General features: G+C 43.3%; 1 protein-coding gene across 2 annotated transcripts in view; it reads left to right on the plus strand.

The window, feature by feature from the left end:
- wdr7 (WD repeat domain 7) overlaps positions 1–13,556 on the plus strand; it is a 79,710-nt gene that overhangs the window by 28,438 nt on the left and 37,716 nt on the right. For both annotated transcript variants that reach the window (XM_087790995.1, XM_087790996.1), the window contains 3 exons: positions 510–628; positions 694–817; positions 6,785–6,898. In XM_087790995.1, coding sequence (XP_087647121.1) covers positions 510–628; positions 694–817; positions 6,785–6,898 — 357 coding nt within the window. The remainder of the gene's footprint in view (positions 1–509; positions 629–693; positions 818–6,784; positions 6,899–13,556) is intronic.

Genomic DNA, 13,556 nt, shown 5'->3' on the forward strand with positions numbered 1-13,556 from the left:
CATTTGACTGTAACTGTTCTTCCGATGCGTTCGATGTATTTCAGTGGCAGAGGTAAGTTCAACATTATGACCACGGCAAAGAAATATTGGGGATCAATTTCTTTGCCTTTCTATGAAACTGTCGATCATACAAACACACTGGCGTACATGTGTCATTCGTATTAACCATATATTGTCCAGATATATGTGAACGAGGTGCTTGGTTTACCTTGTGTCGTAAGAAAATAAGAATTCAACCGTTCATTTTACTTGATGAGAGTAAAACGATTTTATTTTAGTTGAATCACTGTGACTTCAGCTGGTCATTTCTTTAGGACTTAATCCATTTTAAATGGTTTATCAAAACTTCTACCTACTGGGAGTCAAGTGAGTGATCATTTAAAATACTGTAGAACATGTTGTGTTCCCAGTTATCAGTCTGGAATCCATTGTACAGTGAAAGCGCAGCAGTTCTGGAGGCAGATATTTGATCATGAAAGTAACGTGTTGACGCGTGTATGTAACCGCAGGCTGGAGTCAGCTGGCCGCCATGCACTGCGTCATGCTCCCCGACCTTCTGGGACTGGACAAGTTCAGACCTCCACTGCTGGAGATGCTGGCCAGGAGGTGGCAGGACCGCTGTCTCGAGGTAACCCCACCGTTACAGTCAGTTCTAGGAACCACCGGATTGACCTTTCCTGCCGCCGATTTCAGGTTCGAGAGGCCGCACAGGCTCTTCTGTTGGCCGAGCTACGAAGGGTCGGCCAATCGGGACGCAAGGACACCATTGACCTGTGGGCTCCTTACCTGCCTCAGTACGTGGATGCGGTCAGCTCCCGTAAGTACCCCAAGAATACAGGCCTCGCTGACTCATCCATAACAACTTGAGCTCTAAGATACACACTTTTATAAAACCTTATTTTTATTGCTGACTTTCTTTGATGGGAAGAACGAGAACCTTCTTTTACTAGAACAAGGGTCCAGAGCGTGTGTGTGTGCGTGTGTGTGCGTGTGTGTGCGTGTGTGTGCGTGTGTGTGCGCGTGTGTGTGCGTGTGTGTGTGTGTGTGTGTTTTCCGGAGTCGCCTCATAGTTGCTGAGGATGCTGGGCTATGGTCTCATGGGATCAGTTGCCAGGGAAACCGGCATCGGTCAGTGTTGTATTACCACAGCACTACTGCGAGTGGGGAAGGTGGGGGAGTGATGGACGGATGACCTCGGGGGACCGGTGGAGTTCTGGGGCGGGGGAGGGAACCGAGCGAGAAAGATGGAGGGAGGTTAGAGGGTGGTTAAATTTGATCCATGCGAAGCACCAGAGGACAAGAGCAGACAGTAAGATGACTCCAGCTGCTTCTGGAAATCCTGGAATATTATGGTAAAGTCTGGGAATGTGTGGAATCCTCTAGAGAAGCCACTGGAACCCGAAATCTGACGCAATCACCGAGGATTTAAACCCTACAGTCTACTGTTGTTGTCTTTATTTTAAAAAGGGCGTGTCCTCTCGTAGTGGTCCGCCCAGTGGTTCAGTCCAGAATCGTACTAAATTTAGATCGTCGGTGTACATCTCATGGTGTTATTGATTTTATTTGACGTTATAACGGTTTGAAATATAATACAGTTGTTCTTATCTCTCTTTAGTTATTGTTCATTTCAGCCACGTCCATATTTTTTTTGTCTAGTCGGAAGAAACTCTGAATATTGTCTGAAAACTGCTGATATTTTAGTCTAGTTCTTGTCAATAAAACTTGTAGTTTATCTCCTTTTTAGTAATAATCAATACTTTCTCTCAGCCAAACCCATTGAATAATTCCAAATATTATTCTATCATTGTTATGGATTAAGAAAAATGTGCATCCATTCAAGATGAAGGAGATGTTTTCCTAAGATGCTATTATTTAGATTTACACTTGAAACATTAACCACAAACTCTAATGTCGGTGTAAGTCATTGAAATTTACAACAGAAACTTTAAAGACAGAAAAATATTTCAAAGTTCAGTTAAATCTGTTTTTCCGGTGAATTATATTTGTCCCACGTTAGTGAACGCACCACGCCGGTTAATCAGATGCTATGAAATTTTTTTTTAGTTTTTCAACTAAACTAAATAAAGCATTTTCTTATTTTATTCAACGTCAATCAAGACTTGTTTGGTCTACATTACTTTTGCATTATATTGGGCATTAGATTTATCGTCACATGACGTTTCATCCAATCCATAATATGTTACTTTGTTGTTTATATTTGTTTTATGTTCGTCCAATAATCTCACGCAAGAGTTGAATGGATAATTCTGTACCTGCCCAGAAACAAGACATGTCGTTACTTTAACTTTTTACCAATCTTCTGGTGTCTTTGTCCCACTTGATGTGTCTTAAATAACGTCACAAAGTTGAAGTGAAAAGTGTGACAACATTGTTAACCTTTCAGCTGCTTTGTAAGTGTGATAAAGCAAAGAAGTCCGGGGCATAGAAAGATGCTCGGCTGGGGCCGGCAGAGAAGAATAGTCGACACAACACGCCAGGATTAGCGCACACTTGATTAAACAAGATGATTGTTCACATGCACGAGTAAACACTTTATGTGTGCGAGAAGCAGCTGTTGCTTTGATCGCTGAGCGGCACTCGGCTCTTTTCTCCAGATTTGATCCTTTTACAAGTCCAAACAATCTTTTCTTTTTTATCAGTTTTGTGTTTTATTTTTTTTGACTTGATATATCAATCAAACTTTCTACAGCACAGATGTCAAAAACACTGGATTGTATTTTTATTGAACAGTAAAACAGCACTTCTTTAACAAGTAGACTTCGAACGTCAGTCTTTCTCATATATTCTAGAGAAAAATTTCTGCTTTAAAACCTTTCATTCTTGACGTTTGTCAATAAATGTATTCATCGTCGACATGTTTCGTTTCCGCCTACTTGACAACAACCTGTCAAACCTAAAGACTGTTTTTCTCGGTGGCTCATGATATCGACTTGCATTGGAGGCGATCCCTTCTTTCGGTGCGCGTTAAACTAGTATTACAGAATAAAGAACCGTTTGACATAATGACAAGTCATAAAAAGAATCCTGTGGTGGAGATTCAATGAAACCAAAATAATAGTTATTATTAAGGGTCATTTTAGTGTCACGTTTTCACGCGGCTCACTGATACATATGACGCCGCATCACGTGCAGAGTTAAGTAGTTGGAATTGTTGGTTGCATTTTCCCCTCTTTTAAGATCTTGGTGTTTTTTATGGTTTGCATCAGGGGTCCCCGAACTTGTTGGTACCACAGACCGGTTAAATGTCATGGTAATATTCTGATGTTCAGTCGAAAAAAATGATAAAAATACATCTCACTATCACAGCAAGAGCTCTGGACTGTTTGCATCTATGCATGTTTGATTGTATGCTGACGATGGTGTTCTTTATGTGTGCGTCTCCTAATTTTTAGAGACAATGTGAGTTTGTGTTATAGCATTATTTGAATGGAACGATGACTCTGAAACAGAAGTTTGGTTTCTAGAGTTTGACTCTTGACTAGTATAAATGAGTAAAACACACGCTCATTATTTACGGATGAAAACTGTCAAAATAAATCATATTTATTTTGTGTTTCACTGATTTTCAATAGTTTAAATGTTCATTTTATAAGTAAAAGCGGATGGCGATGGTATCAAAAGACCTAGAATAATGTACCTCTAGAGAAAGTACTATCTATTTTTTCAAACAAACAACCTTTCAGACAGCAGAAGTACAGGAATTATATAAATGTTTTTTCTTTCTGTTTGCGGATCAATACTAGTTTATCATTTTACAAAAACTTAATCACATGCAATACATGTTGACATCATTATTCTATGATACATTGTTTAACAGGCTGTTTTCCAGAAAGCATTAGAGATTATAAACGTTAACAATAATCTGTAAATGCAGATCGGAGGACATTTGTGGAAATTAAATGAGTGTTCGTGGGTAAAGAGGAAACACTAAATGAGTTCTAAGTAAAAGAGATGATTCAACACGAGAAGTTGGATTGAAATAAACACTTTCTCGTAAAACTGTAGCTTCTTATTCAAACAAGTGGGTGTTTGTCCTGAATATTAGTTGAATTGATCCGATAGAAACGGCGAAGGTAACACTAGTCGAGCCACTAACAAGCATCAGGACTCGACTGGACCGGCTTGCATTAAAAAAAAAAAAAGAGGAGGAGAAATCAAGTCAAAAGACAAGGGAGGGGGAAAAGGAGGTCTTGGAGGTTAACAAGGCATGCTGGGAGCTATGTGTCATGGCTGACATGACAAGCTTGACCTTGGAGCAGAGCAGGCTGCCCCCCCATCCCCACCGACCCGCCCTCTCCATCCCCCCCTCCTGACACCCCTCCACCCTCCCCGGCTCCTGCATGTTCCCTCCTTCTCCACAGCAGTTGAGTTATAGGCTGCAGGCTTGGCTGCCTTCTTTATCCGGCCGTGTGGGGAGTCGAGGTGCGGAGGTCGGGGTGTCGGATGGGCGTGTAAGTGTGTGTTCCACAACTGTGCGGGAGAGCAGAGCGTGACTCTTGTCACAGTCCTGCAATTAGGGTTTGGACACAAGACCTGTCCAGGGACAAAATCCTAATGGTGGATGAAGAGACAAAAGAGGGTTTCATAGGACGTGTGTGTTCCGGGTTCAAACTACACCGTAGTGTTCTCTGTACGCAGTATTTTGAGTTTATTTTTTACTTCTTCTTGAGCCATGGGGACAAAACCGTTGGGATACAATTGAAGATTAAATTGAGTCATTTTAAGATGAACATTTTTATTAATCAGATCTCAATTCGTCTCTGAGAACAAATACTTAATCTTTTAATATTTATTACTATTTCCATAACCATTTTATTATGACTAGGTGTAAGAAAATGTCGACATAACGTTGTATTTTGCCATATTTTTATTCCAGATACTGTATCGACGTTTAATAGCACTGTAATATATTAGAAATAATAATAATAATAATGTTTTTCCTTATTCTTTTACCTATGAAATAACATTTATTTTAATACAAAGTGATTTTATGGTTTATGTTTTAATAGTGTGTGTATTAAAGACAATAAGTCTATGTTTTATTTTAACGTTCAAATATTCACAGTGTTTATTCATTTGTGTGGTGCGATTAAACCTCTGGCCACTAGTTGGCAACATTCGTCCTTTCCTTCTGTGCCAAAGTAACAACAAAACTGGCGAAATGGCAGCAATAAGTGAAAAAGAAAAGATACACCAGAGTCCAGCAGCTTTTAAAGCTGATGTTTAGACTCATTTTGGCTTTAAAACAAAGTTAAACACAGATACTGGATATTGAATGTAGCTCCAGAGTTGTTAGAGATGTTAATGCACTTCATTGTGCATTGTTAATATCATTTTTTTTAAAACATTTTTTAGCATTTTCCTAAAAGCATTTTCACATTTGATCAGAGAAAGTTTTTGTTTGGTTCTTTGTTGTAAAAGAAAAAGTGTTGAAACAATATATTGTTGTTACTACAGTATCGCAATATATCGCAATATATCGCAATATACTGTATCGTCACACTCGTGATGCGTATTGTATCTCCAGATTCTTGCCAATACACAGGCCTATGGTTTGATCTGTTCCTGTGACACAACTTCTTCTTCAGGAAAAATAAAGTTTCTTATTTTATATTATCTACTTTGTGTACAATAATAATGTGCTCTAATTAAAAAAAGAGTTGTCGTTTTAGATTATAATGAAAAAAAATCTGTAGATTTGATGTTATTATTGCTCATGATCTTCCTATCGAGTGTCTACTTGCATTCTTTTGTTATGATAAACCATGTTTTATATATATCTCTAAGTCTTGACACAAAAACTACTCTCCCGAGTTGAAATGAGATCCTTGGCTTCGCACACGCTCAAGGTAATCGTCTCCTTCTCCTAATTGTGTTCGGGAAAAGCCTGGTGAATTATGTCAGCTCCGTGTGCGTGTCATGAAATCTAATTGAATCGGAGGCCGAGCCGCTGTGTTTATGCAAAAACAACAGGCTGCATTTCATCCAGTGCCATCAATTATGTTTTAATTAAGTTCAATTAAGCTGTTATCACTTGAATGTCAACGAAGGGTCACCGAGCCTGTGTGTGTGTATGTGTGTGTGTGTGTGTGTGTGTGTGTGTGTGTGTGTGCACGGGGAATCACTCGGCGTCGTCATTCTGTTTACCTGTCAGCAGTCTGCTTGAGCCAGTTAATTGGAACATGAAGCCGAATGTGAGCCAGTATTAATCAATGTAATTACAATCAGTTTAATTACATTTTTTTTTTTATCGGCACGCCTGAGCCCGTCCACCTGAGCGATGCCCATTACCCTCCATCATTACTTCCTAACCTCATTTAAATGTTCTTTTATTTTAGCCCAGCGCGAGCGATTAATCCGCGCGAGCATTTACTAACGGATTAGCGCACCGAGGGCTCGCTTACCTTTTGTCTCTTTGTTCATTAGCTCGCCGTCGTTCATTAGCCTGACTAATGAAAATCCACTCGGCTCTTAATTGGCAATGTGGCGATAAGCGGCGAATGAAAGCTCTAAATATTTGTGTCTGCATTAACCGCCCCTGATAATATCACCCAATAAAACTTTGTTTAAAGCTGCTTAACCGACGCATCGGGCGTCGCCATGATGGTCGACGTAGACGTTACGACATTATTGCGTAATTAAGGCCTGAATTAAATCGAGAGTTGCACCAAGATTTTCAATTAACCTCTTCAACTGTTATTCGTCTGTCCACATTCATGATGATCTGAGTCGTCACTTTTATTTTTTATTTTTACATCAACAGCTGGATCGGCAACCGAAGGATCCCCTCCGGCCCCGCCCCCTCCTGAAGCTCAGCCAATGGAAGCCAAGGTTCCCGAGGAGGAAATTGACGTCACTGACGATGACATCACGGCAGGTAGGACTTCATTGTTCACTGTTATCGTCGATTGTTTTGTGTATCAACGTTTTTAGAATTGAATAAACTTGATTTAGCTGTGAAACTGGAGCCAAAACCAACCTTTAAACGTACAAATATTGTCCAAAAAGTTATTTTGCTGTAATTATCGTTACGTTTAATTCCACTTCCTTACTTTGTTTAATTTTTGTTATTATTTTAAATACTGTTTTGAAGTTATTTCCACTCAAATGTAAAGTCTAGATTTGGGAAAATTAAATGAAAATAATATTAACTCATTTATATTAGAACCGGTGCCATTATGGTACCAAATAATCCTGTTTGCTTCATAAACCCATCACCTGTCACAGTAGAACGAGTGTATTTGTGTCGCCTCGGTCGTGTGTTATGTCGTCTGTACACTCTGACATGTATGGTGTTAAAAGCTGTTTGGTGTTTAAAGCGCACAAAGACTCACACTCGCACACACACACACAGAGTCGCACACACGCAGCCTCATAACACCTAAAGCAACACCTGAATCAGAGGTAAAGCCCACAGTTTTCCAGATGACTTCTCTCTCTCCATGAATATCTGACAGACTGACAGGTGAAGTGTAGACACTTTGAAAAAGGGGGATAAAGGACACAACAGGTCTGTTAACTTGACTCCCGGAGGATCATCCTGCCCTTCTTCGACTCTCACGTTCCAACGTGTTGTTTGTGTTCAGGTAACTCCGTCGAGGGAGCGTTTTAGGGTTCGACTCATGCATCACAATACCTCCGTCTGTAGCTCCTTCTGAGGATTTTATACCAATATTTACGGTTAAAAAATATAAATGATATGTATTTATCTAAACCTGTGCTTTTAATAAGTAATTATACAAGAGGAACCAGTCAAATATATATATAATTTTAACATTACAAGATTAAAATCGTGTATATATTATGTTTATGACAACATTGAAGTTTAAAAATGAATCACACTTAGCACAGGATTAAATTTATTCATTTATGCATCTTACAAATAAAGAAATCCTTAAAGTATAATTTCAGACGCCTAACGTGTCTTATTTTGTCCGAGGTGCTCTATTTACGGCAATAACGATACTAAAACTTTGATCACGTTATATTTATTTATTCTAGCAGTATCGGAGTAAAACTTTTTTTTTATTGCCAGAGTTGTTAACACATCACAGGTTTTTTTTTTGTGTGGTCATATCACAGAATTAAAGCACAAGATAAGATCAATGTAATAATATGTGATGAATAAAAAACAATAAATTAAAATAAAAAGAGACATTACTATAAAGTGGCATATCAATCATTTATTAATCACATTCAAATTAAATAATATTTATGATCTCTCCATCAAACAAGTAGAAAGAGACGTTATATAGTGTTTTTGTTTCATTAGAAAATATTATTTCAAAGATAAAACATGTATAATTCCATGACATAAACTATCATCTTCCCTTTTGATACTTACTTTGTAGGTTTGGACACATTTCTCCATCTTTTTTTTCAAGGTATTCTTCAGCAACTATTCTTCCCAATACACCATTCTCAAAGAAATACTTCACCGAAGAAGTCTTGTGTATTCATAACAAACATTTAAAATACAAGATAAGCGCACGTGAGCGCAGACACTCAACATATCCAGCAGGATTCTCTCTCGGTCGCTGCCACGCTCCAGCTTCCTCCCGCGATCCTTCTCCCAGAGCAGTCAATATCTCACATATCTGACCATTTATCATTTTTCACTGCTCATTTTTTCCTATTGACAGGAGTATTTTTCATTCTCCCTGCAAATCTGCAGCAAATGGCCCCAAACAGAGCCTGGATCTGGACTTGGATTAGAAAATATGTTCCTTCCTGCAACTTCGTCTGCCCGGGCGCCATGAAACTAAACCTGCACACAGACCTTTTATACATCTTTATGCTGCGTTTATTGTTTTAATTAAACAGAGTTAAGGTCAATTCAATGTTAGGTAATTAAGTTATAGATATTTGTAAAGGGTATTTCTGGACCAGGGTCACAAAGCGCTTAAAAAAAACCAATAAACAGTTAAAATATAACTATAAAAGATAAAGACGCATAAGACAAACACAGGAGTCCCAGAAAATCAGGGAAAGGTCTTCACAAATAAGAATGTCTTGAGACGTTTCTTGAAGAAACGCAATCAAACATGAAAATGACTTAGAAAGCATATGATGGAGGGTAACAAATCCTTCAAAAGATTTGTGGATCCTGATGGAATTTGATCATCTATTAACAACATTTCCTGAAAGATCAGTTTCCAGAGTTATTTTGTCAACAGACGGATAAACGTCAAGGATCACATGACCTCCTTGGAGGAGGTAATTCAGTGTGAGAGATGTCGCCACAGCATTTATCACATGATCAGAACCGAGCGTTCCTTGCACACGTACCTGCGCCTCAAGGTCAGGGTCGGCGGGAAAACTGGGGAATGTGCAGGTGAGGACAACAGTTGTTGCTCCGTGACACAGCTGCGAGTCCTCCAACACCGACACAGCGACTCTGCGCTGTAATTATGTCAGGCGGTGTCAGGGGATATCATTAGGATCAACGGCGAGCGCGCTCACACACGTGCACACACACACTTTCAAACACACACAAACACACACACAAAGACTGACAGTTTTCTGTGGGGAAAAAAAGCTTCTTTGAACATCCTCGTAATTATGTCTTTTATATTTTTGATAGCAAGACGGCAAACATTCTTTTTGTCTCTAGAACACATTCTCTGTCGTAACTTTAACTGTAAAACCATTATTCTGTCATTAAAACAAATAGTTGGAGAATAATCAATTGCAAGAATTATAGATTCTATTTCGTCCCTACTGACCGCCAGAGGCGGTGCTTCAAGCACTGAATGTATCCATCTCGCGCATGCGCAGTTCGAGTTTAATACCAACAAAGTCACCTGTGACCCCTGATGACCCCGGAAGGGGTATAACTTCCGGTGACATCAGAGGATCTGTTCCTTTTCATCTTCTCGCTGCGCAAGTAGCATGTCACCGGGCTAGCTCAAGGACTAGCTCTTTCGTTGCCGGTAGTCACGCGACTTCTGTCGGAGCTGCGAAACTTTCGCCCTCCAGAGACTGCAACGAACTTTCGACCCGGAGAAGTTGTAGCGGTTCGCCGTGGAAACGTCCGGAGATCGTCTTCGTTTGGCTGAGTACCAATTTTCTTTTCATTGAATATCATTACAACCTGTTGTGCTCGCCATTGGTTGTATTTTGTTTTATTTCGGTGACGAAGTGGGTTCGCTCCCTCTCCCGACTTTGTACTCTTTATTATATAGCTTTGAATATCAGTACAACCTCCTGTACTCGCCATTGGTTGTATTTGATTTATTTCGGTGACGAAGTGGGTTCGCTCCCTCTCCCGACTTGTACTCTTTATTATATATCTTGAATATCAGTACAACTTGCTGTACTCGCCATTGGTTGTATTTGATTTATTTCGGTGACTAAGTGGGTTCGCTCCCCCTCCCGACTTTGTACTCTTCATTATATATCTTTGAATATCAGTACAACCTGCTGTACTCGCCATTGGTTGTAGTTGATTTCTTTCGGTGACGAAGTGTGTTCGCTCCCTCTCCCGGCTTGGTATTCTTTGTTTATATATCGGTACAAACTGCCCTTGAGTGCCGGTGCAACTTTTTCACTCTTGGTTCCTTACATTTGTTGGTCAAGACAGTGTTTTCTCTTCCAACATTTGTACTGCTGCCTTCAGCTACCGAAGTTGATTCCTCATATTTGTTGGGGACGACTGCGTATTCGCTTCCTATCCCAGCATTTGTGCTACTTCATCCCACATGTGTAAACACTCGTTGGTGAAGGCTGTGTTTTCGCACCCGCTCCCAGCGTTTGTAATACTTCTCACATACATGTAAACACTCGTTGGTGAAGGCTGTGTTTTCGCACCCGCTCCCAGCGTTTGTATACTCCTCTCATATATGTAAACACTCGTTGGTGAAGGCTGCGCTTTCGCCCCCGCTCCCAGCGTTTGTTGTTTTTCTCTGTGTGGCCTTCGCCTGTTGCTAACATGCTTGGCGGCCACTCCTGCTCGGTCTGTATGGCTTCTCTGCAGCCCGAAGACGGCCACGATATGTGCCCCTCATGCCTTGGTCTCGAGCATCTGAGGGAAGGTCTTTCAGAAGATCCCTGCATGAACTGCAGCTTCATGCCCCGGGGAATAAGGGCTGCCAGACTTGCTGAGGTAGAGCAACTGTTGGGCCTCGTTTCGTTGCCCGAGCAGTTAACCTCAGCCCAGCGGCAGACTCCAGCTCAATCCCGCCGATCTAAACGGCGGGCTGCTGAGACTAGAGGCCCCACTTCTAGGAAGAAGGTTAGAGAGTCCGGACTTGCTTCCAAGGTGGACCAATTAACGGAGGAAGTTGATCAAATGAGATCCTTCTTCCTGGCCTTCAAGTCTGGGACTGGTGAAAGAGAGTTGGGTGATCTTGCTCCTCCTCCAGCCATCTTGGAACCGGAGGAAGATATAATCTCCATGGCAGCTTCAGCCACTGAGTTCGCCGAATATGGAGAGGAGGTGGTACCACAGCGTGTAGCCTCCCACGCCTCTGCGGCGGCCTCCCGTTCTTCAGCCCACAGCTCTACTGTCGGTTCTGGAGACGGCTCTATGGGGGCCATCATTCGTACGGCCCTGGCTCGCCTGCAGTTGGATATCCCGCAGGCTCAGCCAGCTTCGGCCAGTGCCTTTTTCAGACGCGGATCAGCTCCCGTCAACTTTACTGTGCCTCCATCTAACGAATATTTGAGAGAGTTGCATGCATGCTGGAGGGACACTAGAGCCCTCTCTCGTGCAAACTCAGACGCCCGGACCCTGGCAGCCATGCAGGATGCACCCAAGTTTGGGTTGGGCCGCATACCAGCCGTCGAGCCGGCAATAGCTGCGTTAATTGTCTCACCCGATGAGGCGCTGAGACCGGATGTGAGGTGTCCTCGTTCCCAGTGTCGGGTAACAGATGACCTGCTCTCCAAAACCTATGACGCAGCGGCACGCATGGGACGCATAGGTAATTCTATGTCCCACCTGATGCTTGCTTTATCAGCATCTATACAGGAGACCCCACTGGATGCTTCCGTCCATAATTTCAGCGACGCTTCCCTGCAGGCATTCGCGCTGATGTCTAGAGAGCTGGGGCGGTTGATGTCTACTCTTGTCCAGGCTCGCCGCCAGGTCTGGCTGGCACAATCACCTCTGACAGAGGCATGCAGGAGAACCCTCCGCAGTGTTCCAGTGGAACCGGGGGAACTGTTTGGACCTGCAGCGCTAGAGGCACTTGAACGAACTGTCCAAGCCAGACAGACTCAACAGCAGCTGTCCGGGCTTCACAGGAGTCGGCCTCCTCCGGGCAGACCTAGGGGATCTTCAGCTCCCCCCCAGCGCCGTTCTCAGCCACAGGCTTACCCCAGAGGCTACCTCAGGTCTCAGCGCCCAAGCCCACAGCCTGCTCAGCAGGCGGCACAGACCTTTCGAGCCCCTGAGCGGCTGCCCTCTAGGCAACCTCAGGCCCCACATACTGTCCGTCGTACCCCCAGAGCCTTTCGAGGCCGGGGGACCCAGCGCTGAGGCATTGGGGTCGGCCGTCGGCTGTTTTTCCCAACAGCAGCTCAGCTATTGGGCTGCTTCCACCCGGGACCCTTGGGTGCTCTCCACCTTGACCAACGGGTACAAGCTTCAGTTCCGACGCCGGCCCCCAACCATTGGCCGGGTCAAGATGACCATCATATGCGACCCGGCAAAAGCCCAAACCCTCACCCAGGAGTTGTCCGTCCTCCTGGACAAGGGTGCAATCGAGCAGATAGATCCCCTGTTACAACCAGGAGGGGTCTACTCGACTTATTTTCTGGTTGCAAAGAGAGATGGCGGACTCCGCCCTATCCTCGACCTAAGGGGAGTCAACAAGTTCCTGAAAGTCTTGAGATTCCACATGCTCAGCCCTGCAGAGGTTCTGCGCACTGTCTCCAGGCAGGAGTGGTTTACTTCAATAGACCTGAAGGATGCTTACTTTCATGTGCCCATAGCACAACACCACAGACGGTTCCTGAGGTTCGCCTTTCAGGGACGTCATTTTCAGTTCAGGGTGCTCCCGTTCGGCCTCTCCCTTTCGCCACGGGTATTTACCAGGGTTGTAATGGCAGCCCTTTCGCCCCTGCAGTCGCAGGGCATGAAGATCCTGCCCTACCTAGACGATTGGCTCATCTGTGCTTCGTCCCGGTCTCGGGCGACCCTGGACACCACAAGCCTCCTTTCCCATGTGTCTCGACTAGGTCTCAGGGTGAACTCTACAAAGAGTTGCCTAGTTCCCTCACAGAGGACAATTTTTCTCGGGATAACTCTCGATACAGTTTCAATGAAGGCCTGGCCTTCACCACAGCGGGTGGACGACATCCTCCGCCTCCTTCCCCTCTTTCGCAGGGGCACGTGGTTGCATTACGTGGAGTTCCTACGACTCCTAGGCAAACTGACGGCTGCCGCCACCGTGGTCCCTTTGGGGCTGTTGTCGCTACGCCCCCTTCAGAGGTGGCTGAACGACTTTCATTTGGATGTCAGGTGGCACCGGCACAGGAGACTCAAGGTCTCACACCGTTGCCTTCTTGCTCTGGCTCCATGGAGAGAGAGA

The sequence above is a fragment of the Callionymus lyra genome, chromosome 5 (assembly GCF_982586985.1).
Source record: "Callionymus lyra chromosome 5, fCalLyr1.hap1.1, whole genome shotgun sequence".
NCBI classification, from domain to species: Eukaryota; Metazoa; Chordata; class Actinopteri; order Syngnathiformes; family Callionymidae; genus Callionymus; species Callionymus lyra.